General features: G+C 46.2%; 1 protein-coding gene and 1 long non-coding RNA gene across 3 annotated transcripts; both read left to right on the top strand.

Moving 5' to 3' along the window:
- Positions 1-3,757: 3,757 nt before the first annotated feature.
- LOC133053426 (uncharacterized) lies at positions 3,758-25,842 on the top strand. The gene is made up of 3 exons (XR_009692282.1): positions 3,758-6,414; positions 22,119-22,179; positions 24,411-25,842. It is a non-coding gene; the product is annotated as an uncharacterized LOC133053426 (long non-coding RNA).
- Positions 8,504-14,501, top strand: MAF (MAF bZIP transcription factor). Of its 2 annotated transcripts, XM_061138083.1 has the most exons (2): positions 8,504-10,056; positions 14,325-14,501. In XM_061138083.1, exons 1-2 carry the CDS (start codon positions 8,912-8,914, stop codon positions 14,428-14,430), a joined length of 1,251 nt encoding a protein of 416 aa, XP_060994066.1. In that variant the 5' UTR covers positions 8,504-8,911; the 3' UTR covers positions 14,431-14,501. The 2 variants fall into 2 exon arrangements, with proteins under 2 accessions (XP_060994066.1, XP_060994065.1); XM_061138082.1 differs by lacking the exon at positions 14,325-14,501 and having other exon boundaries at positions 8,513-12,393.
- Positions 25,843-26,885: the final 1,043 nt, after the last annotated feature.

Raw genomic sequence — 26,885 nt, 5'->3', positions numbered from 1 at the left:
CATGTTGTCATAAATGGCAGGATCGCTTTCTTTTTTAAGGCTGAATAATATTCCCTTGTATATCATGTATCAGATTCTCTTTATGCCTTCACCTATGGATGGATACTTAGGCTGTTTCCATATCCTGGCTATTGTAAGTAATGCTGTGATAAACATGGGACTCCAGATGGCTCTTTGAGATACTGGTTTCATTTCCCTTGGATACATACCCATAAGGGGAGTTGCTGAACCATATGGTAGTTCTGTTTTTGATTTTCTGAGAAGCCTCCATACTGTTTTCCACAGTAGCTGCACCAGTTGACATTCCTGCCAACAGCGCACAAGAGTTCCCTTTTTTGCCGCGTCCTTGCCAGCTCTCGTTATCTTTTGTCTTTTTGATAATAGCTATCCTAACAGGTGGGGGGTGATAGCTCATGGTAGTTTTGACTTGCATTTCCCTGCTGATTTGGTGGTGTTTTAGGCCCATTTCATTTAGAATGTCCACTAGGGGACTCAAATAATCCAGCGAGTCATTTTGTGTGTTGATGAGGGCCTGAGAGGGGCCGCCGAGGCTTCGTCCCTGTGATGCTGTCATCAACAGCTCAGGGAGGGCTGGAAGGGCAGAAGGGCTCCAGCCACTTAGGGAGCTGCCCTGCATCCTCCCGTGGAGCAGACACTTCACAGGCACAGTCTCTGACCCTGACCAGCACCCATTTTGCAGGTGAGGGTCCTGTTTCCGAGAGGTGAAGTCACAGAAAAAGCATACCCATTTCATTGGCAGCTGCCACAGAGGTGGAAAGCAAACTAAACCTAGTTGATGGCACATTCTAGATCCAAAGGGAGATTTGGACAGGCAGGGACCAGGCTCGACAGAAGGAGACAGATGGATCCTATGGGAGATCATTGCATGTTTCAATGCTTGGGTTCAAAAATGCAAGCCCACAAACGGAGGAGCGGGGAGGGGCGAGGAGAAGAGGCCTGGGGCCAGCCCTGGTGGGTCACTGCTGGGCTGCATCTGCCGGAGAGACCGGGGAAGTCACGGCGTGCACGGGAGCAGACGGGCTGCGGCTCCCGGAGGCGGAGGGCAGCGCCTGCTCTGTGATGAGACGCTCACACCTGGGGATCTGGGTTCAGCTCTGGAATCTGAACCCTAAGAGCAGGGCAGCAGTCGGGAGGCAGGGGCACTTGAAATTCAGGCATTTGTCAACGTGCTGAAGGCACTGGCCATGTCCAGAAATGAAAAGGAATGGATGGTGGGGAAAGGGTGTCAGAGTGGCTGTCTTCTCCTCCTGGGACACCCCGAGGGGTGTAAGGGCTCATCATATCCTTTCAAGTGTTTAAAATCTAGACTCATGTACAGAAGAAAGGGATACGACTCGATACTAGACAAACAAAAAGCTTCTCCTCACAAGTCTCAGCACTGTGGGAAGACAGATGGACAGGGTGGAAGGTAAAATAGGGAGGCAGTGAGCACCCAGTCACTGGAGGTAATCAAGTACATGCTGTCAGGGCCCCATGCAGACTTGTGTGGGTGCTACTTACTTTGCTTTCCATGAACTCCTTCTTCCACAAGGAAACCTGATTATATTGTATAGCTGTGTTGGTATAATGACAGATGTGATACATGCTCGTTGATTATCACTTCTTTAACTCTGACTTTAGAAGAAATGCAGATGTCCTCCTGGGCCCCTGACGGTCTCATGGGCCGCTGTGCTGACCATGTGCGGGCCCGTGCTGCAAAGCAAGAGTCCCAATGATTGTACATTGGAGGGAGGGTGTTAAGGTCAGACTTCCACACTCTCCCTAGTCTAAGGTTCTCCCCAAAGAATGGGGGCGTGCCCCAAGCTGCTTTCTGAGATTGTCAGGGTGAAGAATGGTGGGCCTGCTACAGTTCCACTCTGCAGAGAGTATACACCCGGACCCCAATTATCACAGATGGTAACGCCTGAGACCATAATTAGGGGGCCAGGGTGGAGATGAGGGATAGTGGTTCCTTTGTTTGAAGTCCTCCCCTTTGGGTCTGGTTCAAACCTTTCTATTTAACCAATAACTTGGATCATAGTTTATAAAACAACTAAATAAGAATACTAGCAAAAGGATCTATAAATCTGACTTTCATTTTTATTAGGGGCGGGAGGGGCTGTCCCGCCCAATTCTCTGTTCTCCGACGGACCAGGAACACCTTCATCACGGATGAGGCCGTGAGGGTGTCCCTGGGCAGGTGGGGTGTTTCTAGTGCCCAGAACAACATGTGCGAAAGCTCAGCAAAAGCCTCGATGCAACCAAGAACAGAGATATAACACCGGCCACAAGGGATCTCTCCTCTCCGGTCCAGCCAAACAAACTCAGAAACACAGAGATTCAGAAACCCTCTGCCTCAGCCGAGTCCTCCAGTCAACATGCACGCATTTAAGCCTGGTTTTCTGTTTTCTAGGACTCGAGGTTCCAGCTCGCAGGGCACATGGCTGCTAAATGCCACTGGGCCAGGACCTAAGAATCACCCCAGACCCAGGGGGAGGAAGGAAAGTGACCGAAACTACGGAGTCTGTCCCCTGACGTCTCCTGCGTGGAAGACACAGCCAGAACCAATGTTGCCCCACTGTCAGGCCTGTTGCTGTAGTCCTGCTTTTTGTAAAAAATCAGTTCTGACTTCAGCACGATAAGCCTTCGAAGGGCTGAATGCTATCGGGACAAATTCCCTCTGTGGTGTAGCTCTATGAATAGGATCAAAAAGGGTATTAATGATGGAATGGTGAATTGCAAGTGGTTCCTAACTGAAGGAGAAGAAAAAGCTAGGGAGATATCTATGTTCTGGAAAAAAGGAAAGAAGGAAAAAAGAAAAGAGAAAAAGAGACAGGCATGGGAATCTGTTGATTTGGAATGGCGAGAACAGGAAAGAGGCCTCTACCTTTGAATCTCTCTCTGGTGCCTAAACCCCAAAGAAGGCCTTTCGCTCAGATGCTGGTGTGCACGCAGAACTGTTGATTAACCCCCTCCCGTCCGCCGGGCCTCACTGGGTGTCTTGGTTGGATGAGGAAAGGATGGGAGCTGGAGTAAGACTGGGAGGCGGTCCTAGGAATTCTCACTCGAGAAAAATCTGGCTTTCCCACATCTCTGGTGCAAAACAAACAAGAACCTGACTAAATGATGTGCACTGTGTTCTAAGGTAGAGTCCTTTGGGAGCCTGACACAAAGAAACAAAACCAGCAACATAAACAAGGCCCCAAACTCTGGCAATGAGGTATACTTGCAACCATGGTCTTTCACAAAGGCACAGATGACGAGTGGCAGGGTTTTTTTGTTTTTTTCAGAATCCACTTTCCAGTAAACAATCTAAACAGTGTATGAAGACCCCAGACCCTTCTTCTGCCCTTTCCCCCTGCCCCCCACCAGGCACAACCCCCCATCAAAATGGTATACCCGCCCCCAGAGAAACCTCCAAATCTGATTTATCTATTTTCTGCTCTCTCCTCATGATTACTCCCCTCCCCTTAAAGCCTGGCTTCCCTGAAACCAAATGTGAGCCATTCTCTAACTGCACCGGAAAATCAGAATTTATTGTACATATGTTTGTGTTCCACTTAATAAAAAAACCTATATTTTAAGATAAACTTTGTTAGTAATTCATGAGGTAAGTGACTATTTATGCTAATCAGGCAGAAATATATTCTCAAGCATAATGCATTACATAAATTTGAATGCAAAATGTTCAATTATGAAGTAAATACAGGTAATGCAAATAATAAATTACCTCTAATAAAAATTATAAAAGATGTGTCTTCAAAGAGAGAGCGGCTTTAACTTACAACTGTGAATTGCTTAAAGAGAAAAGAATTAATAAATGCTGATTTACTCTGATGATTATTTAGCACATAATTCACCTATTCATAACGACTCCTAGTAATCAGACTGTTGTCTTACATTCTCCAATATGAGGCAAGATTGTTTCCTCAGCAATTTTACCCTTATCAGATTATCTCGTCTGATTCGATTAATTTTCTTCCATGAATCTGCTAACAGTGATTTGTGATTTACTTGCCCTGCTCACTAAAGACTGTTAAAAGGATTTCTCTAACACTCCAGCTAAGAACACGCCATGCCTCATCATTCAGTTCCTCTGAACAACTCTTTCCTCAAATCGATTCAGTTGGTTTCAGAGTGAAATTCAGTGGACACTGGTTAGTTCTGTACCGTAAAATCAGCTCCTGGATAAACAGAGAGTTCAGACGCTACCCTTGATGCATTTTGTTCTTTTTAGGTTATATATGTCTCATTCCAACATGATACACCTGAACAGTGGTAACTCACAATCAGGAAGACCATATTATTTTTCACTTTGAATCATTATAATTTGGATGTAAACAGGGTTTGAATTTTTTTTTTTTTTTTTTTTGCATGAAGTTGTTATGTACGTACTGACATGAAACCAACACTGTTTTTGATGTGAGGGTTTCACAATCTCCTACGTGATTCGACCCATGCCCTCCTCCCTCCCACCAAATTCCTCTATAAAGATTCACTGCTTTCAGAAAGTTGAATGCTACTGGTTTGAATTGGTCAATAATGACAAACGCGTGGTTTCTAAATTACTCTATATTGTTCTACAGAGATTACCAGAGTATATATAGCACGGGGGTATTAAGCAGTAAGAAAACACAGTTCATATTGTATTTGGATTATATTGGCTAGGAGAGAAGTGAAACAAACAGTGTTAGCAAAGAAATCTAAAGAAATGCGGCCTGCTGTAATTGTAGAGATTCAAAAACCTGAATAGTACTAATTAAAATGAGAGAGCTCAATTGTTACAAGAGAAACGCTGCTAACAGAGGACTGTAAATGTTTAGACACCCCTGTGAGTCACCAAATAATAAAGGAAAAAGGACAAAAATGAGAATTAAGTTATAAGCCTGGGAGCACCACTGCTCCATGTCGAAAAAATAATTTGTATCTTTTTTTTTTTCCAAGAGAAAATGGGAGACTATAAAAGACTCTGCAGTGAGAGAAAGAAAAATACCCTGGCTTGACAGCAGTGTACAAAAATAAAATGTGCAGATAATAATACATTTAGCTGCCCAAACATGGGCATTTAATTTCTAGAAATGATACATAATTGCAACAATTAGGTGCATGGCCATGAATCTGTATCTCAAGATCTTCCTCATTAGTGAACTTTGTTTATAAATGTTGTTTATTTATAAATGTAGCAGTTTCAGTGTTCCTAACCAAAAATACTTTGATGGGCGGCAGGGATCTATCTCACAGCTTTTATCAAAAATCAGATGCAAAAGAATTAAAGCAAAAATTGTAATAAAAATGAATTAATTCTTCCTAAGTATACTGAAATTCATATTTTACATTAAAATATAAACTTCAAGCATTTGTGGCTAATAACTTTAAAAAGACTTAGAAAAGTATTGCTATAGACAATGCTAATGACATAATATGTTTATGTAATTTAAGCAGTAAATTTTTCCTCTGAATACATAAGCTGTAATCCCTTAACTTCATTACTAGGTGAAATACTGCTTGACAGAGGAAAGCAAAGAGATTCTGTGAGGCTGCATAAATATTGACATAATCTTCACTCTTTCTTCCCCAAACTGGTTATGGACATATCTCATTCCATCCTAACAAAGTACTCCCATAAAACCCAAGCTACTCTTATAAACATCGTCTCTGCAGTAATGATGAAAAGAAAAAGTGCTTTTCTGGAAAATACCAACAGTGCTGGCCTTTTAGGGTAAGGACTTGCCTACAAGCCTTTTGGGGAGTCACTCCTTAGGGATTCCCGGGTTTGCTGAAAGCCAAGGCTGCCAGCATGAGAGAAATGAACACAAGTCTAATCTGGTGTATGAAGCCAGTGAGTGACACCTCAGGTCTCATTATAAATAGTAAAGTATGCAGTCGGGTGGGTGAGAGCATTCTGAAGTGCAATGTTCAAGAAACTGGCTTAATATATGACTAAGTGTCAGAAGTCAGGTTTTCTGAGAATTACTTTTCAGATAAACAACTTTATAGCACTGCACTTAATCTTACTTACTAGAGACATCTCATTTATCACTGAATTACAAGTAACTTTAATTCTATTGATATTGCCATAAAGCCCGTTGAAAATGCATCCTGGCACTTTTTAAAAAAAGGGTTTGGGGCCCAGTTTGTTACACGGGATCCTCTTGCATAAGTCTCCCGGGTCCCCTGGGCTCTTTCTCCACAGTCAAAGGGGACGGTGGGGGAAAAGAAATGTTCCCCCGCACCTGCCATCACTGCCTTCAGCCCTTTTCCTGACAAAGTCTGGTTCTCCCACTTGCAGCCAAACTAACTTTCCGCCCCTCTTTCCTCCTCCCACCTAGGGAAACCAGCTTCTTTTCCTTTCATCAACACAACTGGACACGGATCAATTTCAACTGACCTTTGCCGAAAGGTGGCGCTGTTGAGGTAAGAACCAACTCGGTCCAACAATAGTTTTCACTCTTCGACCGTTTTGCAGGCTTTTCAGATTTTTTTTTTTTAATGCACCCTCCTAGCGTCTCCCCCTCCCATAAAATAAGATAAATATGATTAACACCAAGTGCATTTCATTAATTGGAGGAATCAACAGTCCAACATCCAGGCAGGCAGGCTGGTCTTCCAAACGCTGGGTCGGCTCCGCGCCCTCTCGCTTTCCCTCAAATAAATCTCGGCTTCTCCATCTGGCCTATCGCTTTAAAATCTTAGAAACAGAGTTGCTGGGTTTTTTCTTTCTTTTTTTTCCTTCCTTTTTCTTTTCTTTCTTTCTTTCTTTCTTTTTTTTTTTTTTTTTTTCTTTTTTTTGCAAAGCTTTAGAAGAATCGATGGAGAAAACTGAACAGTTATTAGCATCTGCAACACCCCCGAGGGGAGAAGCAGCCCCGACTCCCGTCCTCCCCAGCCCCCACTCTGGGTTTCCGGACCCGTCCGAGAAACCGCGGTTTAAAACTTAACCCTTCGAGGGGAGCTGGTGAAGGCTGGGGTGTTGGTTCTTTTTTCGCCCCCGTTCCTCCCCACGATCAAGTCTGAAATAATTAAGTGAAATGTAAAAGTGCAAAGGGCGCGCAGGACCCTGATAAACAGGAGTCAGATTTCATAAGGGGGTGGATGAGTATGTGTGTGTGTGTGTATGAGAGAGAGAAATGAATCCCAAAGGCCAGACTCGGGCCAGAGTCAGAAGCCCGAGGGTGAGGAGCCGGGCTGACCTGACTCCGAGCTTTCCCGGAGTTAATGCGCGTAGGCGTTCGCACCCCACCAGCCAAGGACTGGAGACGTCAGCAGGCAGCCAGCCCCCGCGCGGAATGACCCCTGAACAACTTATTTCGAGTCCTTTAAAAGAGGCTGATAAAACGGGCTCTCTCTCTCCGCGGACTTGGAGCCGCCCTGGCAGGCGCGCGGCTGGGCGAGGTTGAGCGCGCAGTGGGGACCCCTGCGCTCCTACGCGCGCGCGGGCACCGGGGAGAGGGACAAAGAGTTGGGTCCAAGTTTGCCCTCCGCGCACTGCCAGGCTCGGGGAAAGGAAGGTTCCCCCCGGGCGGAAACCTGGGTGCCCTAAGGTGGCGCAAGGAGAAAAATCTACCCGGCGAATTCATGATCCCTGGTGGGGGGGGGGGGGGGGCGGTCAGGAAGGGGTTGGGGTGAGGGGGTGGGGAGCAGGCCAACCGTGGCCGAGCGAATGGCAGGCGAGCTGGGGCTCCGGAAGGCAGGCCTCTCTAGCTCCGAAGTAAAGCAAACCGCCCTCGCTGTCCACCGGGGTTCCCGCAGCCCCTCCGGAAAACTTCGTCCCCTCTTGCACCAAACTTTGCTCCGGGCTTTGCAACCTCGCGCGGAGGCTGCGGCGCGGGAAGGGTTAAGACTGCCCGTCCCAGCTGACAGTCAGCTGATTGGGCCCTGATTGACAGCTCGGAAAAGTTTCCTTGTTTCTCGACTCCTATGCTAATCGCGGGCGCTCCCGCCGCCTCCCATTGGTCCGGAGTACCAGTCAATTTCCCATTTGGGCCTGACGTCACGAGTGCTATAAAACTCAGCAATAGCTTTAAACTCTTCTTGCTGGATCAGAGGCTTTAAAATCTTTTTTTTTCATCTTCGAGCTGTATAGCTCCGGCTGCTCGTCGGCTCGGTCTCCCTCCTTTTGCTCCGCGCCTCGCCTTTTCCCCAGGACTTCGCTATTTCGCTTTAAAAGAAAAAAAAAAAAAAAAAAGCAAGAACGAACTCAACTCCCCGCACCCCTCCCTTTCCTCCAGCGCGGCTGCACCTCTGTCTTGCACTTTGCACGGAGGGAGGAAGAGCGCGAGGTTGAGCGAGGGGAGAGAAAAAAAAATTTTTTTTAAATAAAAAAGAGCCAGGCAGAAGAGGAGGCGAGAAGCATGAAGTGTTAACTCCCCCGTGCCAAGGCCTGCGCCGCCCGGACAGCCGCCCGCCGCGCCTGCAGCCCCGAACGGCCGCCGCGCGCGCCCCGCCTGCAGCCGGGGCCGGCAAGCCGGGCCGAGCCCTCCTTATGCAAAGCGCGCAGCGGAGCGGCGAGCGGGGGACGCCGCGCACCCAGCCAGGCTCCTCTGGCTTCGCCGCCGCAGCCGCCGCCGCCACCGCCACCGCAGCCCGCGGAGGACCTTCCCGAGCCTGAAGCCGCCGGCTCCGCGCGCTAGGAGGCGAGCAGGCGAGGAGGGGCCGGGGCGAGCGAGCGAGCACATTGGCGTGAGCCGGGGGGGGAGGGAGGGCGGGCGCGGGGGGCGCGGGCAGGGCGGCGGGGGTGTGTGTGTGTGTGTGTGCGCGCTCGGAGGTTTCGGGCCAGCCACCGCCGCGCGAGCTAGAAGCGCCCCAGCCCGGCAAGCTGGCTCACCCGCTGGCCACCCAGCACAGCCCGCTGGCCCCTCTCCTGCAGCCCATCTGGCGGAGCGGCGGCGGCGGCGGCGGCGGCGGCAGGAGAATGGCATCGGAACTGGCAATGAGCAACTCCGACCTGCCCACCAGTCCCCTGGCCATGGAATATGTTAATGACTTCGATCTGATGAAGTTTGAAGTGAAAAAGGAGCCGGTGGAGACCGACCGCATCATCAGCCAGTGCGGCCGTCTCATCGCCGGGGGCTCGCTGTCCTCCACCCCCATGAGCACGCCGTGCAGCTCGGTGCCCCCTTCGCCCAGCTTCTCGGCGCCCAGCCCGGGCTCGGGCAGCGAGCAGAAGGCGCACCTGGAAGACTACTACTGGATGACCGGCTACCCGCAGCAGCTGAACCCCGAGGCGCTGGGCTTCAGCCCCGAGGACGCGGTCGAGGCGCTCATCAGCAACAGCCACCAGCTCCAGGGCGGCTTCGATGGCTACGCGCGCGGCGCGCAGCAGCTGGCCTCGGCGGCCGGGGCCGGCGCCGGCGCCTCCCTGGGCGGCAGCGGCGAGGAGATGGGCCCCGCCGCCGCCGTGGTGTCCGCCGTGATCGCCGCGGCCGCCGCGCAGAGCGGCGCGGCTCCGCATTACCACCACCACCACCACCACCACCACGCCGCCGGCCACCACCACCACCCGACGGCCGGCGCGCCAGGCGCCGCGGGCAGCGCGTCCGCCTCGGCCGGCGGCGGCGGCGGCGGCGGCTCGGGCGGCGGCGCGGGCGGCCCGGCCAGCGCCGGGGGCGGCGGCGGCGGCGGCGGCGGCGGCGGCGGCGGCGGCGGGGGCGCGGCGGGGGCGGGGGGCGCCCTGCACCCGCATCACGCCGCGGCCGGCGGCCTGCACTTCGACGACCGCTTCTCCGACGAGCAGCTGGTGACCATGTCGGTGCGCGAGCTGAACCGGCAGCTGCGCGGGGTCAGCAAGGAGGAGGTGATCCGGCTGAAGCAGAAAAGGCGGACCCTGAAAAACCGCGGCTATGCCCAGTCCTGCCGCTTCAAGAGGGTGCAGCAGAGGCACGTCCTGGAGTCCGAGAAGAACCAGCTGCTGCAGCAGGTCGACCACCTCAAGCAGGAGATCTCCAGGCTGGTGCGCGAGAGGGACGCGTACAAGGAGAAGTACGAGAAGCTGGTGAGCAGCGGCTTCCGAGAAAACGGTTCGAGCAGCGACAACCCGTCCTCTCCCGAGTTTTTCATGTGAGTCTGACACGCGACCCCAGCTCGCCACCTTGATAAGCGCTCCGTGGGGGTCCGGCTCGGGTGTGGGCTTGCAGTTCCAAGAGCCTTGCTCGCCACCACCTCGCCCCCTCCCCTCCCGAGCTTGCCCCCTGCCCGCCCCCCCGTTGCCCCCTGCACACACACACACACACACACACACACACACACACACAGCTCCAGATGATGGTGGTGGTGGCGGCTATTTTTGAGTCGGGGAGGGGCTGGTGGTCTGGCTCATGGATTGCCAATCTGAAATTCTCCATAACTTGCTGGCTTGTTTTTTTTTTTGTTGTTTGTATTTTTTTTTAACATCCCCCCCCCCCCACCTTTCACTTGCTCAATGTTCAAAGATCTCAACAAGAGTTCCTCATGCTCACCTTTGAAGCCTGCATCATTCACATATTTTTTTTTTCTTCTTCAGTTCATGAGCTGGTGTTCATTTTCTGTGTGTGTGTTTTATTTTGTTTGGATTTTTTTTTTTTTTAAGAACTTTGAGTTTTTGGAGCTTGCTGTGTTGCCCCTATCTCGACCCCCGCCCCCATCCTCCACCCTCACTCCCTTGCCACCCATCTCCTTTGAGATTTAAAGAAAAAAAAAAGGCTAAGTTTTTTTTCTCCTCCTGAGTTCTTCATATGAGATTGAGCTTGCAAAGGAAAAAAAAATGTGAAATGTTATAGACTTGCAGCGTGCTGAGTTCCATCGGGGTTTTTTGAGCATTGTTATGCTTAAATAGAGGGAAAAAAATCCTCATGAACCTGCCACAATCAAGCCTGCATCAACCTTCTGGGTGTGACTCGTGAGTTTTGGTCCTTATGATGCCAAATCTGAGAGTTTAGTCTGCCATTAAAAAAAAAAAAAAAACAACTCATTCTCATCTCATGCATTATTATGCTTGCTACTTTGTCTTAGCAACAATGAACTATAACTGTTTCAAAGACTTTATGGAAAAGAGACATTATATTAATAAAAAAAAAAGCCTGCATGCTGGACATGTATGGTATAATTATTTTTTCTTTTTTTTTTTCCTTTTGGCTTGGATATGGACGTTCGAAGACTTATGGCATTGGCATTCATACTTTTGTTTTATTGCCTCATGACTTTTTCAGTTCAGAACAAAAAAAAAAAAAGTGCAACCCTAGAGCCTTCTTCCCATGAAAGTTTGCATCTGCTCCAAAACTGCTTTGAGTTACTCAGAACTTCAGCCTCCCATTGTAAATGCACTGAAGGGGTTCCTTGTCAAAGATGCCAGAATGGGTTAAAAATTTTAACAAGGCCAACAGTAAAGAACTCTTAATGTATTCTTTTTAAATGAGAATGACCACCCCATTGGGTGGACTAAAATTGTGCTGTTGCCGAAAGCAGTCTAAAATTTATTTTTAAGAGAAAGAAATCTGCCCCATTATTTTTGGTTTGTTTTGTTTTTATTTTTTTTTTGGCTTTTGGTCATTGTCAAATGTGGAATGCTATGGGTTTCTAGTATATAATTTAATTCTAGTTTTTATAATCTGTTAGCCCAGTTAAAATGTATGCTACAGATAAAGGAATGTTATAGATAAATTTGAAAGAGTTAGGTCTGTTTAGCTGTAGATTTTTTAAAAGATTGATGCACTAAATTGTTTACTGTTGTGATGTTAAGGGGGGTAGAGTTTGCAAGGGGACTGTTTAAAAAAAAAGTAGCTTATACAGCATGTGCTTGCAACTTAAATATAAGTTGGGTATGTGTAGTCTTTGCTATACCACTGACTGTATTGAAAACCAAAGTATTAAAAGGGGAAGCACCCCTGTTTATATCTGTAGGGGTATTTTACATTCAAAATGTATGTTTTTTTTTTTTTTTTTCAAATTAAAGTATTTGGGACTGAATTGCACTAAGATATAACCTGCAAGCATATAATACAAAAAAAATTTGCAAAACTGTTTAGAACGCTAATAAAATTTATGCAGTTATAAAAATGGCATTACTGCACAGTTTTAAGATGATGCAGATTTTTTTACAGTTGTATTGTGGTGCAGAACTGGATTTTCTGTAACTTAAAAAAAATCCACAGTTTTAAAGGCAATAATCAGTAAATGTTATTTTCAGGGACTGACATCCTGTCTTTAAAAACAAATGAAAAGTAAATCTTACCACAATAAATATAAAAAAATCTTGTCAGTTACTTTTCTTTTACATATTTTGCTGTGCAAAATTGTTTTATATCTTGAGTTACTAACTAACCACGCGTGATGTTCCTATGTGCTTTTCTTTCATTTTCAATTCTGGTTATATCAAGAGAAAGAATAATTACAATAATAAACTGCATTTTTTTTTTTTTTTGATTCTGTACTCAGTTTCTTAGTGTGCAGTTTAACTGGGCCCAATTCTGCATTAGAAGTTTGAAAGGCATCCTTTTCTCTAGAGGTAGGAGTAATGAAGAAGTAGGGAGGCAATAATTCAGGGTGAAACACAGGCTGTTTGGTTAGTGCAGTCCTTCTAATAATTAGTAACATGTAATGTAAATGTAAATTGCGATCTCTGAAAATCCCCCTCCCCCTCAAAGTTTTCAGTTTTTAAATAAGTTGAGACACCATTGCCCTGCTGGAAACAAACAAACATGCCAGCCTGTGAGCAGGGCCTTCTCGGCCTCGTCCGAGCGACTGATCCCCCAGTAGCGTGCCCATCTGGAGAGAAATGAGCCCAGAAAGAGGGCATTGGCAGAGGTGGCTTGGGCACATATGCATTCAGTGGTCAAGACAAACAGTTCTTGCCTTTTGGCTGAAACTGATTATTTTTCTTCTTCCCTCACACGCCATGATTTTCTTGTTAGCAAGGCCTGACACGATTTCACATCAACACTTTGAACACATCAAAGTTGTTGGTTTGTGTTTTTAACTTTGAAGGTCATTTGTCTTAAATAGGAAAAAGAAAAATCCTCCTCTCACTTACAGAAGTCCAAGTATATATCTGGGTTTAAACTGTGTTATTAAATCATATTTCCCTGTGCAAATTTAGCTGAGTGCATCTCCATGTAGCTGAGCTGGTAATGATTGCAAAGCACCTTAGCTCCTGGAATAGGAGCGAAAAAATAATGCCTGATTGAAATAAAAGCTGTGTTTTGATTTATTGGTGTTTTATCCCAACACAGGTTGTGAGTGGGGGCTCCCTGAAAAGATCGCTTGGAGAGTCTGGAGCCACCTTCACTAACAGCACTGACCTATTTTAAAAATGACACAAATTCATGCAACTAATGTTACAAATTAGTGCAGTTTGCATTCTTCATCAACTTCCCCTAGATCGCTAATAGGCTGTTAGACAAAGCCGACACTGTTTTGAAGATAGAGGCCAACACAGTGACTTCTGTTTTATTTTCTTTTCTGTCCTTTTAAAAAAAGGAAACAAAGATAATATTGCAACTCTGAACGAAGGCCTGATTTTGAGGAAAGCAGGTTGTGCTTGGCGCTGATGAGTTCTGGCCGGTGTATCCGCCTCCCTCCCCTCTTTCACAGAACACGAAGAAAGAGGCTAACAGGGCATTTTGACCTTTCTCTCACTGTTAGCTTGGATAGGGACCCTGAATCCACACTTCATTTTGCTTTAACAGATGTCTTAGTAAACCTTCTTCCATGTGCTTGAACTTAGCTGTTCTTCTCTGCTTCAGAGATTTTTTTTTTTTTGGTCTGATCCCAACGAGATTTGCAGTCTCCCACTGTAGAAGCAGAAATGGATGTATCACTTAAGAGAGCCCAGCATCTGATGCAAGATTTCAGGCAAACACATTTTCCAGATAAGAGTGACCAGGATGGAGTTATTATAATTATCTCATGGGAAATGCCACTTCAGAGAAAAATACAGTGGTCCAACAATTAAGTGTTTTGATAGGACCCTACAAGGCAGTTCAATATAATAAGCAGGTTTTGGACTCAAATATGAAAAACACAAAGTGGCGTTGGAAAAAAAAAAAAGGTGATTTTGGTGGCTGCCTTTAAGAGAAGTTTAACTCCTAATAAAAGGCATTAGAAGAAGTAACCATATTTGGGGGAAAAAATTCCTAAAAAGATTTGAAATGTAATGTGTGGTGAACACAAATACATGCTTTTTTTTTTTTTAACCAAAAAATCCTAAATCCTGCCGGAGCGCCCTTATTACAAATAGGTCTCTAATTTTTGTTGTTGTTGTTTAAATCATGTGAGGAAATCTAGCTTTCCCTTCACACTGCATTTGAGGCTTTGTCTAAATAGTGTTAAAATTCCTTTCATTCCAAATGCAGAACTGAGCCCACTCACAAGTCGGAGCCATCTGTGGGACGTACCACATTTTGGAAGCCCCAAGATCATGTGCTTTACCCGTGTATTCACAAAATGAAATTTACATGAGAATTCTATTTATTATTATTATTATTATTACTGTCTGCAGTCATGAAAAACAGCCAACTCTTGACTTCTGTTTAATTTCCTTTTTTAAAAAGAGAATAAATGATTGTGTTAGGGACGAAAGGTATTACATGTATAACCTCCACGCTAACTGTGCCTTCTGTCTGAGGGTCTTAGGTACAGACCCACAGGAAACATGCTGGTGCTTCTGACTTTACCACGCGCCAACCCAAATAGACTCGCTTATTTTCAACCTGTAATATCGCTTAAAAAAAAAAAAAAATCCACTGAAATTTACAAGATATATACAATGGTATAAAGGGAAGTGTCCCAGAAGGTAACAGCCAACATTTTAAAAGCCTAGGGTAGACATGCACACGCTAAACAGTACTTTTTCACGCTTCATTGTTTCTCTGGCAGATAATTTTACTAAGAAGAAAAAAAAAAAAAATTTGATTCCCCTCCCCAAGCAGATGCCACGGGCAGAAGCTTTAGCAGAGCCGAGCACCCTGGTTTCCTCTCGGGCCCTGGATAGTATTGTAATTATCAGTGATGTCAAACGTGGTCATTCATCAGGCAGAGCCGTAAGTGAAACTAGTTAGTTAAGTACACCCGTTCCGTGGTCTTTTCTTCCCTCCCCCTTCTCTGCTGTCAGACAGCCACAAAATCACTTCCCATGTTTCCTTTTTTTTTCCCCAGAACCATGTAATAATTTTTTACAATGTATCTGACACATTAATAGACTGACATCAAATAGGCAGAGGTTCTACTTCCTGTTCTCAGTGAGGAAATGATGTCTAGATGATCATATTTATTTGCCTTCATGCCATAACCACCTGGGCTTTCAACAGAGGCCATTCCAATGGGAAATGCCTTATTTATTACCGAATGTGCAATTCTAAGGTTCTGATCTTTTTCTCCCTTATACCTTCACCCCAGTAGTTTTTATTTACACCCTTCAAGTCGAGATATTTCTGCTCTTAAATAGGACCTCCCCTTGCCAAACCACCGGCTTTCAGGCTAAACGCAGTGAGCAGGGGCAAATGGTGAGCAGCCTTGCAAATACGGGGTGCAGCTGTCCCGGGAGCCGAATTCCCCACATGTCCTTGTCTGAGATGACCCAAGTGGCTTCTGACACATTCAAAGGTTCGCGAGTTCCGAAGTTGGAAGGTTTTAGCTGTTGTCTTTATTTTTTGGTTTAGGCCAGCTTACTTCCGTATTCACCCTTGACTTGATGAAACGCTCTCCACCCACCATTCTAGGCCGATCAATATATTTAAAAGTTTGCTTGCCACATTTTTGCCTGTTGGTAGTTAAAGACTAACCACGATAGGTTGGAAGGTCCATGAGTGACAAACTTTAGCCGGCTAATTTCCATGCCAGTAAAACACACAGCCAGGCTCGGAGACCTTACTTCTTATATAAACGTGAGATCAGAGAGGCTAGGAAATCTGATTCACCCGCTTTAGACTGCTCATCTGCCAGGCTCCCCACTGCGATTTACTTTCATTTGATTTACTCTTAAATTTTGTCCCTTTTCTTTGAAGAAATAAATGCCTTTGTTTTTAGAGCAGAGACATCTACCATGAGAGGCTATACTTTTCACCACTTCTGATGATTCCTCAGGAGGCTGAATGAATAATTTGGAGTTGGTGCCTTCCTTGTTGTCAATAGGAAAATGAGAGACACTTAAAGTTTGTTTTCTCATCGCGGGCCCATCCCAAATTTAAAAGATGTCCCGAGTCCAACACTAGGCAGACAGGAGCCCAGGGAGGTGATCCAGCCCTTCAGACCACCGCACGCCGATGTGCGTGTTTGTCTGTTTTTGCGTGTGTTTAAAAGCAGAGCTGGAGCCTTCACCCACCTTTCGATAACACTGCTCTTCTCACTTTTGATATAAATCTTCAAAATCTAGACATCACACAGCCCCAGAAAAGGGGAATCCTCTCCAAGCCTGGCTCCACCCGGGGCCCGTGAACAAACCCAGCTCTGTCTGGGCATTTTTTTTTTTTTTTTTTTTTCCTCCAGCGGGGGTAGGGGACAGAAGTGAGAGCATTTCAGTCTCCCAGGCTGTCTCATGACTGTCAGGGCATAAAGGAGTACAGTCCGGCCACAATGTGGGAGCATCTTTACCCTTTCGAGAGGGACACAACAAAAAACAAAGCAAATCAAATTGCTCAGCACGAAGGCGTAGCAAAACCCGCAGCTCCCCGCCCGTCCCTGTAGCATCTGTGGGAGGTGAGAAATGAGGGACGCCAGAGAGAACTCTGACGCCGACTTCGAAGGCATGTCACCCAGTGTACACATTTGCACGCAGGTGCAAGCCAGGTTCAGCTGTCCATTTCCTCCCTGTATGTTCACATGTGTTTCTGTTTTGAAAACAATTTTAGAGCTCGAACCCCAATTAAGAGCTCAGAGGAAATTGTGAATGTCTTAAGTGTGGGGCATTTATGGAACATATCAGCCTGTGACTTTGCCATGGGGGCGTTTGGGACCAGTCGGATGTGTTGTGCCCATATTTCTACGGTCACCGCAGTAGGTCTGATGGCATCGTGACAGTTTCATTGTTTAATTTTGAAAGCCCTTTGTGTGTTTTCTCTAACTTTGCCCAACACAACAAGGCTAAGATAGGAAGAACACATCAGCGGCACACAGAAATTGGATCTTTGTATGTAAGTGCATCAGAGTTGGACAGTTTTAAGAAATTCACAAAATGCATTTTCCACAGAGAGGCTCTGATTGGAATGCACAGTTCTCGACCCAAATCATAACCATCTACCAGGCACCTCTTCCCCGTTCAACACACAGTTCCTTTTCCTTCCCTTTCTTTTTGTCAAATAACTATTCCACCACCACCACCCCCCCCCCATAATTAGGACTTCGGATTGCAAAATCACATTCCTCCCTTCTCCACAGATTCTTGGACCTTTAGTTATGATTAGAAAGGGGCATTAATTCAAGAAGGGAGGATGAGGGAGGGGTGGTCTGTGGAGCTTTGGGAGAGGGGGGAGAGGAGGGGAAATAGTTCTGTGCTCACCCCCACACCCCCTTGGCCCCCACCCAGCCCAGGCCTGCCTGGGTGTGAGTTACACACGGGGGATTTGGATTCTGAATCTATTCTAAATATTCTGATCACCAGCCTTGAGTGTTTCCAAGCTGAGATTCCAAAGAATGGTTTTTCCTTGCGGTTGGTTCTTTCGGGTAGGAAATAGGCGAGGCCACAAAACCTTTGTAGAAGTGGGAGAGGAGGCGTACCACCCACTCCGTCCCTGTCCCAGGAGAATGCTGAAAAGCAGGCCGTGAAGGGGGCCCTGAGCTGAAAACCTCGGCCAACAGAGCCGTGTTCCCTTTTGCCCCCCACATTTTTCCTTGTTCTCCATGCCTTCGTCCACTTCCGGAGGCCTGGAGAAGTGGGTTTCTGGTCTCCTTTGGGGGATTTTTCCAGGAAGCAAAGCAGACCAGAGGAGCAGAGGGCAGCTAGCTGGTGTCCAGGGGCTGGGCTGGGGTCGGGGGTGGTGGTGTCACTAACAGAGACCAACCTTGGCTTATGACCCCTGATCGCCAGGGGTCAGCTCTAGGTCATTCCTGGGGCCCCTGCTTCCCACCAGACCGGATTTATTTGCAGGATGACTGACAGGCCGGTGGCAGACCCTGAGGTCCCCAGCATCCCTGAAGACAACTGCCATGTCCTTAGCTCCAGGGCCTCGGCTCCTGAGCACCTGGTCCCTGGCCCATCCCAGTGTCCTCTCTGTATTTCACGCCTGGTCACCAGGGCCATCAGAGACTCAGAAGTCACTGCGCTGGACCAGAAAGCAGTCACCTAAGCTGGGGCTTGGGGCCTGTTAGCTCGCTCCTGTGCCAGGCCCCGGGCAGACAGAGGCTGGGATGAGGAGGAGAGCTGGCAGGTGGCCGTGGTGTGTCTAAGCGCGGCTGCAGCTTCTGGGGCCCCTTCACCCTGGGCAGCCCTGCCCACCCAGCTGTGCTCTCCACCCACCCAATACCCTGGCCACCGCGGTGGGTGCAGAAGGACAGGGCTCGCGGGGTGGGGTCCGGCTGCCCCCACGTGCCCCAGGCCCCGGCGACACCCCGAGGTGGGGAGCGAAGGCTGGGGACTCTGCCCGCAAAGCGGCTCCCCTCTGAAGTGCCCGGGCCCGCACCTGCACCCAGGGCACCACCACTGACCGTCACTCCCAGTGCGCCCGGGGCCCAGCCCGCTTCTTGGACGTGTATTGGGATTTGGTTCAAGTGTTCCAGGAGGACCACCCGAGCCACAGTGGGGGCCTCGGGGACGTGAAAATGACCTGCTCTGCTGAGTACAGGGGTGGGCGCATGGAGGGAGGAAGCAGATTCAGTCCTAAAACGCTCCTCCTCCACTTGGGACCCCCACACCACACTCCAGCCGCCCCAGGAACCTTCTGGAAGTAAGATCTTCAGGTCCAGGTCATTTGGTTTTTACTCTATTAATTTTCTGGCCCATTTTCCAGATCTAGCTTTATTTTATTTTATTTTTCCCCTTCTCTGGTTATAGACAGGGTGAAGAGGCAAAAGAAAAAAGGAAGGAAATCCAGATAACCTGCTTTAAGTCATTCGAGAAATCTCCATACTATATTTGGGATTTGCCTTGATACAGTTTGATGCTTATTGTAGGGGAAAGCCACTCAAGCAAACTTCATTAGGATCTCACCCATAGCTCAGCGAGAGGGGCTCGCTTGGATTCCTGGGTTTAACACAGTGGCTGCCGAATCTCAGACACTCAGGAACTGTCTGCAAAGGACAAACTTTAAAATCACTCATTTCAGAAAAGAGCTCTTCATGCGGGATTTTTTTTTTCCCCCCTATAGGGACCTTCAGTTTTTTGGATCCTTGAGTGCAAAGTAATTAAGCATCTCTGCACCTTCTTAAATAAACTTCCCCCTTTCCCCTTCTTCTTCTCTTAGGGAAGGATTCATAAATGTGCAGATAAATATGGTGAAAGGAAAGCAAGGGTCTCAGCATCTGAGCCGCTTTTACATTGTCAGATTCCACTAAAGTCCTTTTTGCCAGGATGGGGGACCTGCAGTAATCATTCTCAGATGAAATCGGTTAAAAGATGATGGTTGAATCTGTTTTCAGGCAGGGAACCCAACATATTCTTTCATCTGCCATTTATCTATCTTATCTCCATGTGATGCTCTTTAATACATTGTAGAGGGGGGAGCTATTAAAAGATGAATATGCAGTTTCCGCATCGGGACATACTAATGAGCACACGACAGACTTCCTCGGTCTCCTCCACGTGTTGGTAGGCGGGAGCCAAACCGAGCCTGAATAGTCAAAGATGGTCTTCCCATAAAACCTTGGCCGGGCTTGGCATGACTCAGGGCAGCGAGGAGGTACGTGCTGACTGTCTCTGTGTTCTCAGGGCGCCCTGTCCATGTTAAATCCCCCTGCACTGTACCACTAATGAGACCTTTTCAAATCTTCCTTGGAATATCACCGCACATTCCTATGCTATTTAAAAAGTACCATTTAATTGTTAGGCAAATAGATCCCGCTCATGGAGGCTCTGTGCTAGCAGATGGCCGGCCTGGACTGCACCCGGTGCAGTCCAGCTTGAGAGTCTCCTCTCTACTCCCAGGCGAGGTCCCCTTGCCCCCACCATTCTCCCCTAGTGACTAGGCTGGGTGAAGGTGATGAGGACGGAACCCGGCAACGGCTTCTGGACCCTATTCGTGTGTGCGAACTGAATCTCTCTCCCCTGCTTTGGAAAGTAAATACCTTGATAACAGGATGGGTTCCCCAGGTGGCCAGAGAATAGAGGTCATCTTGAGGAAAATGACACCAATGATCTAAAAAGGACATCTACTTTATGAGATTTCAGGCAAGATGCCAAATATCACATTTAATGAGGCCCGATTCTTTTTCTCCAAAAATAACAGAGGCTATCAATGAGCTGGTCAGGAAGGCAAAGGGGAATTTTTGCAAAGTCTCCGTTCAATTATTGCTTTGTAATATTGTTCTAAAATTGAAGAATGCTTCACAAGTCTATGATGTCATGTAAAATATTCCTTGCAGAAGCTTAACATATGTTTGCAGTGCCCCAAAGGAATTAAAAATATTCCCTCCACAATCTCTGAAGCTTTTATACTCTATTCAGTTGCATTTCAAACAGAATCTGTTGTTCCTAAAGGTTTTTTGTTTTTTTTTAAAGTAACATTATATGGGAAGTTTTGTTTTGTCTTTTGTTTGTTTTTTGAGATTAGCCATTTGAACTTGAAATGGAGAACAATTGATATCATGGATAACACTTCCAGGTTTTATAACTTCAGTATGTTTCTTGTTTCTTTTTTTGGCATAGAAATAATATATTTGGCAAAAGATTAGTATATACTCTGACATGAAAAAGAGCAGTTTGTGCCATAACGTTTAAAAAATCATTTCTAACATGAAATGTGGATCAAAGCCCATAATGTATTTGGGACAGCTCTGACAGATATGAGTCCAAATTTATTTATCTGTGTTTTAATGCATAGTCAGACTGTTTAGATAAAGGACATTGGAAAAATTAGAGAGTTACACTAAATGAAAACTTAATTAAAAGATTCTATCCCAGTTACAGCAGCCTAGATATTTCAGCAGGTGTACGTGTCATGTGTATTTTTTCACACCAATTGTAAAGTAATTCAAATAAAAGTGAGGCAGATTAAAGAAGAATAACTGAATCTCCACACTGGCAAAAAAATTAGATTGACTTACTGGTTTATCATAGTTATTGTACACAGATTTGTTGTAACCATGTTGATTTTTTAAATTAGATTTTAAATATATTTTGACAGTTTGCACTTGTAGAGTATGGCTAACTATATGGAGAAATGACAGGTCTGCTTTGTTATTAAACTGCTGTCTGGAAAATATTGGACTCCGTACAGTAAATGATAATTATTTTGCCACTTAACATTAGTACAGCTAATAGCAATAAGGGGTTTTTGAACCATAGAAAGCTAAACTACTTTGAATTACTGTGCTTTGTTATTCACTGTGAAGCAAAAAAGACTTTTTTTTTCTAAAGCAATCTCATTTTCATATTACCGTTCTAAGCATTCCCTGCTACTAATTTAAACAGAGTGGAAGTTAATAAATAAAAAAGTGTTCTCTAAATGGTTGTATTTGTTAAGAGAACATCTACGATTAAGGTCAGCAGTACTAGCAGAGTAGACCCTGTCTGTGGAAGAGGAGGGGGGAAGATGGAAGAGAATCCGGTCTAGGTAACGAAGCCAGGGAGAAGTAGACCAGTTTGGTTCCCCAAGGGATGCTCAGTCTGTCAACACTTGGGAGACACCCATCAGAGACCTTTCAGTCCTCATCCACTGTGAACCCAGGATCACTTGATTCTCTGAGCTGAGGGCAGCTTCAGGGCTGATGCCAGCTGCCAGGCCAGTGGACATCACGGTCTCCACCTTCGCAGGATCAGAGGCAGGGTGAGGGGGTGGGGGATTGACGCAGCACGCCGCGCTGTTCTCTTCCATGCGAACCCTTCCTCTGGCAGGGCTGAGACCAGGCTGCCAAAGCAAGTGGGCCTAAATTCCTCTTCTTTGGCTCTCATTCTGCCCTTCTCGTAGCTAGTTAGGCGGCCTTGAACATGCTGTCCTTATAAAGCCCTCTTCGTGTTTATTAATGACCCTTTGTTTATTTTAATATATTTACTGAATCAGGTACCCAAGGGAATCCTCTACATCAGTGATGTGAAAATTCCTGTTGCCCGAAGTCAAAGAGGTACATCTTGATTTCTGATTTGCATGTGCTTGTTTTAATGCATTTTCCATGAGGGAGCGAGCGAGCGAGCGAGTGAGGAATGCGGATCACTCTCCAGGTGTGAAAGCCTCCTGCTCTCGGAGCCATAGTGTCTGGGTTTCACGCGTACATCGTACATCGGTGGTGATGCCAGATGCTGGGGAGAAGGCTGGCGACTGCGAGACCAGCATGCATGCCTTTCTGTCCTGTTGTCATCACGGAGGCGGGGGTACAGAGCTCTCGGCCAGTCTGAGCGGATCTCAGACCTTCAGTCCGAACCAGCAGGAGTCTCTTGACTCCCAAAGAGCTGCCCAGTCTCTCTGCCTGAATGTCAGACCATCTGGGCGAATCTGTACCATTAGAATCCGTGGTCGCTGGCCGGCTTCACATAACCATTCCAAATTTACAGTCTCCTATAACTCACTCCATGCTCACATTTGGAATAGTTAGTGTAATTTCAAAGCACATTGTGTCCCTCCTCTGCATCCAAATGTGAGTTTGGAGCCACTCCCCACTAGGCTGAAGGAGGATATGGGGGTCAGAAATCTGATTTTCATTGACAAAAAAAAAAAAAAAAAATTAAGCTATTTAAATGGGTTTTCAATTATAAGATTCCCAGGGTGAATTTAATTATGAATCTTCCTCGTTTGGAGAACCATACCAACACTCTTACACCAATAATTATTTAGCATTATGGTTTTATGTATTCCTGTTACCTCTTATTGGCTAATGGAATGAAGTTTGATTTTTTTTAAAATGAAATTTGCTTGCTGAGAAATTTGCATGCAATACAGCTTTTGGTTTAAGTCACACTGTCAAATTGCTACTCTTTGCCAAGGAGACACTTTAAGAATACAGTGAATTGAGGATGTCAGAAAACAGACCCACATTTTCCCCCCACTCTTCAAACATGGTATCTGATTACTTACTTTTACATACTGTTATTGGGAAAGTCTTTGAGTAACTGGACTGTGACTGTTTAACATGATTTCTTTCCTAGCCTTAAACAAAATTAACATTTTCTTTAATAGTTCTCATATGGAGATTTGTAACTCAGTGTATACCATTGGGATTAATTTGTGTGTTCTTGTGTGTGCATGCTGTACCTAAACTTTATCCCTTTCTTCTCTGACTTTATAATTGCAGTTTGAAAGCCATCTATTAAATAGGATGATCTAACCCACCGGGCAGGTTTTGTTACACTGAAACCATCCATTCTGAGCAAAGAGTTAATGAACTTTTAAGGCAGGGTTCACACGGGTCTTGACCCCCCCGGTAATATTCCATATAAGGTTACTGGTGGGAGAGAAATCAAATTTCAGCTGTGAACATGATTGACAGGTGAAAACTGGGAAGAGAGAGGCATTTGGCCAGATGGGGACGTTGGGTAGGAGAACAATTCCTCAAAGTTACTCTGTGATATTAGATATTATAACCGGATATATGAAAAGTTTAATATGTGATACTCTTGGGAGAGTTACTTAGTTTATTTTCAGAAAGTCACTTTGGTTAAGAGATTTCAGTCCTGGAAGCCAGAAATGGGCAACCAGTAGTTTTCTGCTCTCCTGTTGATTTCTGTTATGTACAACTTCACGGCTTATTTCTGGCCATTTTCTAGATGAGAGTCTGAGAATTAGATTAGAAGCCATTTGAGGAGGCATTTAGTTACCTTTTATTTATTCTTAGAAACATAGTCTAGATTATATTATGGTTCTTGATATTATTACAAAATAGTGATCCTAAGGACTGTCACCAACAGATGAAATGCTCCATTTCTGTTAGCATCTCCTGATCTTAACATTTTCCACTAGTGCATGCTTCAGCTTAATACACGCAAGTCTGCCCAAGTGCGTGATTTGTCAAGGTCGTGCCTTCTAAGGAAGGACTTCTAACATGCCAAGACAACAGTGCTCTCTGATGTCAGTTTTTCCATGGTAGCACCCCTGGGTCAGGTGTCACATTAGCATCATTGCCATGGAAACAGGTGATAATGTTGCGTGACCCTAAGGCCAAGGGTGGCTTTGGAATTCACCTCAGAGGCTGTCTCTTAGGGTGAATTGTCAAAAGGAGATTAACAGCTACTCATAGCTTGCACCAAAATTGAAAGCAGGTAGGCCTTTAATACATGCTCTTTCATCTTGTGTGCTGAAACACTAATTTCAGGGGGAGGTGGTGGACCTGAGCCAGCTGATGTGTCTGCTCTACCGTTACAGATGTTCCTGACATTCTCTCAGACCCACCTGGATGCATCCGAGCCTTAGCAGAGCCGCCCTGGGCAGGGCAGGTGGGACGCACACACACACACACACAGGGCAGAGGCCTGTTTGTGGCTCTCCCGCTGCCCGTGGGAGATTCCTGATGGAATCTGTATAAACAGCTCTGCCCCGGGTTCTAAGTGCCCATCAGGTTTTCTCTCTCCCCAATCTCACAGTTAGCTGGAAATGTTTTATGCTGACTGTACCATCGCCAATGTGAATTCTAACCAACGTAAGGGAGGCTTTCCTCTGTTACGAGCTGGGTTATAAACAAAAACACAGTAAAAGGACTCCGGAATCTCGTTTCTATTTTGTATAACGTGTCCTCCCACACCGCTGCCCGTGATCACCCAGAAATAAAATGCAAGCATGGATGCCTGATGTCCAGTGTCCATGTGGGCTCCTGAGCACAGCTGTTTAATTCAGACATAGAATTACAGATGCTGTTACCGTTATTTCCCTCGCAGAGTCCATCAATGTATTTTGACAGAAATGGTGAATCAGGTGTTCTCAGGCAAAGGCCGTGTGAAACACACAGGACGCAAGCGTTCCCTTCTCATTGCCTGTGTTTGAAAAGCCCGCGTGAGAACAGTGGCTGGTCTGGACCCTGGCTTCACTGCAGACCCTTCAGGGCCTCTCAGTACTCAGCTTGCAGAGTAAGTGCCCCACCACGGAGGACAGCAAAGAGTCGGGTGCTGCCTGGCATGCAGATTTGGAGAGTGGACCAACCCCTCAGAGATTCCAGGAGTGTGTCTTAAGCAGATGACATCACAGTATGTGCTGGCACTGAGAAAGGAAGGGGAAATAATTCTGTTTAAACTGTTTTAGTACCGGGGCTTCCCTCATCAAATTGTTTGTTGTTGTTGTTTGTTTAGATAGCCACCCCCCTTCCCACACAAGGCTGCTTAATGTCCTTTCCGTGGACACTGGCCCCACTAGTGAGCAGGTTTAATCAATCAATTACGGCAAAGCAAGTACAGGGCAACCAGCTTAATGAAGTCCCATTATTTTCAGTGATCCTTAGGATGCTATTGAAGGGGCTATCTTAAAGAAAGAAACATTATGCATTCATTTGGTGGGGGCAGGTGGGTGGGGGGGCGGTGGGGGGAGAAGGATTTTTGCACACGAGTATAGCACTTGTTATTTAAAACAAAATGATGCTTCTGTCAAGAGCATTCCTTCTAAAAGCACACATTCAGTCACCTGCCAGAATCTCAGATTTATTGCTGCCGTTCACAGATGCCAATGTTGAAACTCTCTTCGCCTCCAGCTTGCTGAGTCTTTCGTTTCCTCGATCCAAAAATCACTGTAAAGTTGTTGTTTAGTGTCTGCATTTTTTGCTTTTCCTGGCACCTAATGAAATTATCAGCAATAAATGAGCTATGCAGAAGGGTTGGTTTTGCTTTTATTTTTTATCCCCCCCCCCCTTTTTTTTTTTCCTTTTTGCAGTATTTGGAAAATGCTGGGACAAGGGTAAGCCAGTGGCAGAATTCAGACTGCCTCTCTTTCCAGCATCTACGGGAATAAAGCCATTAGCATTTATATCATTTCAGATGGGAATTAATATTGGGGAAGGGAGGGGGAGGGAGTATCAGGTGTTGAGTGGGCAAGTCAGACCAGCTGTGGGAACTACAGTTATTGTCACTGGAGACAACACAGCCCTGACCTCCAGTATAAGCTGCTGGAAGATATTAACACCTAATTATCAAGCCAGGGGTGCATCTTACACCTTAATCACTGGTGAGGTGAAAGTGACAAAAAAAGAGGAAGGGAGTTGTTTTCCATGCTCCTTTCAGCAAGCATCCATCCTCTAATAAGGGGTCATCCACTTGCAGCAAGTGATGATTTCCTTTTAGTCCTTTCAGTCTGTAGAAAAGCACAGTAACTTCATTTGCTAGCAGGTAGGCAGTGGAGGTGAGAATCGAATTGATCTGAAATTGACCCTGAGGTCACTGCCTCCTTTAAATTGGGTGCTACAGACAAAGTTTCTTTTCTTCTTCTCTGGCTCCTGCCAGCAGCCAAGCAGTCTTCAGTCATTGGGGTGGGGGGTGGGGAGACTGTTAGCAATTATTTAAAGGAATTCTGACACCAGGGTTGAACCCCTACCCCAAACTTAATCCAAGTGGAGACCTTTTTTTACGGATGGTGGTTAATTAAAGGGCTTGAGCCTCCCCCGATGGTGTGTCTCTGGCTTGTTTATATTTTAAAATGAGGTTCATTCCTGATGCACAAGAAATGGCAGGGGGAAGCTGACAGCCGGGGTCTCTTACTGGGCTGACTTGAATAGGGAATAGAATTTTCTGTTTCCTTTTACATTTTCTCTTCCTTATTTCACCCCCGCCCCCGCCCGCTTTCTAATGGAACCATTAAAGTCCTTTCCAAGCATCTTGGGGTGCATAGATACGTCTGACAGTGCTGGAAATCCTGCGCTTC

Source organism: Dama dama, chromosome 4 (assembly GCF_033118175.1).
Source record: "Dama dama isolate Ldn47 chromosome 4, ASM3311817v1, whole genome shotgun sequence".
NCBI lineage: Eukaryota > Metazoa > Chordata > Mammalia > Artiodactyla > Cervidae > Dama > Dama dama.
Note: the sequence above shows the minus strand (reverse complement) of the source record. Positions and strands in the feature narration are given on the sequence as shown.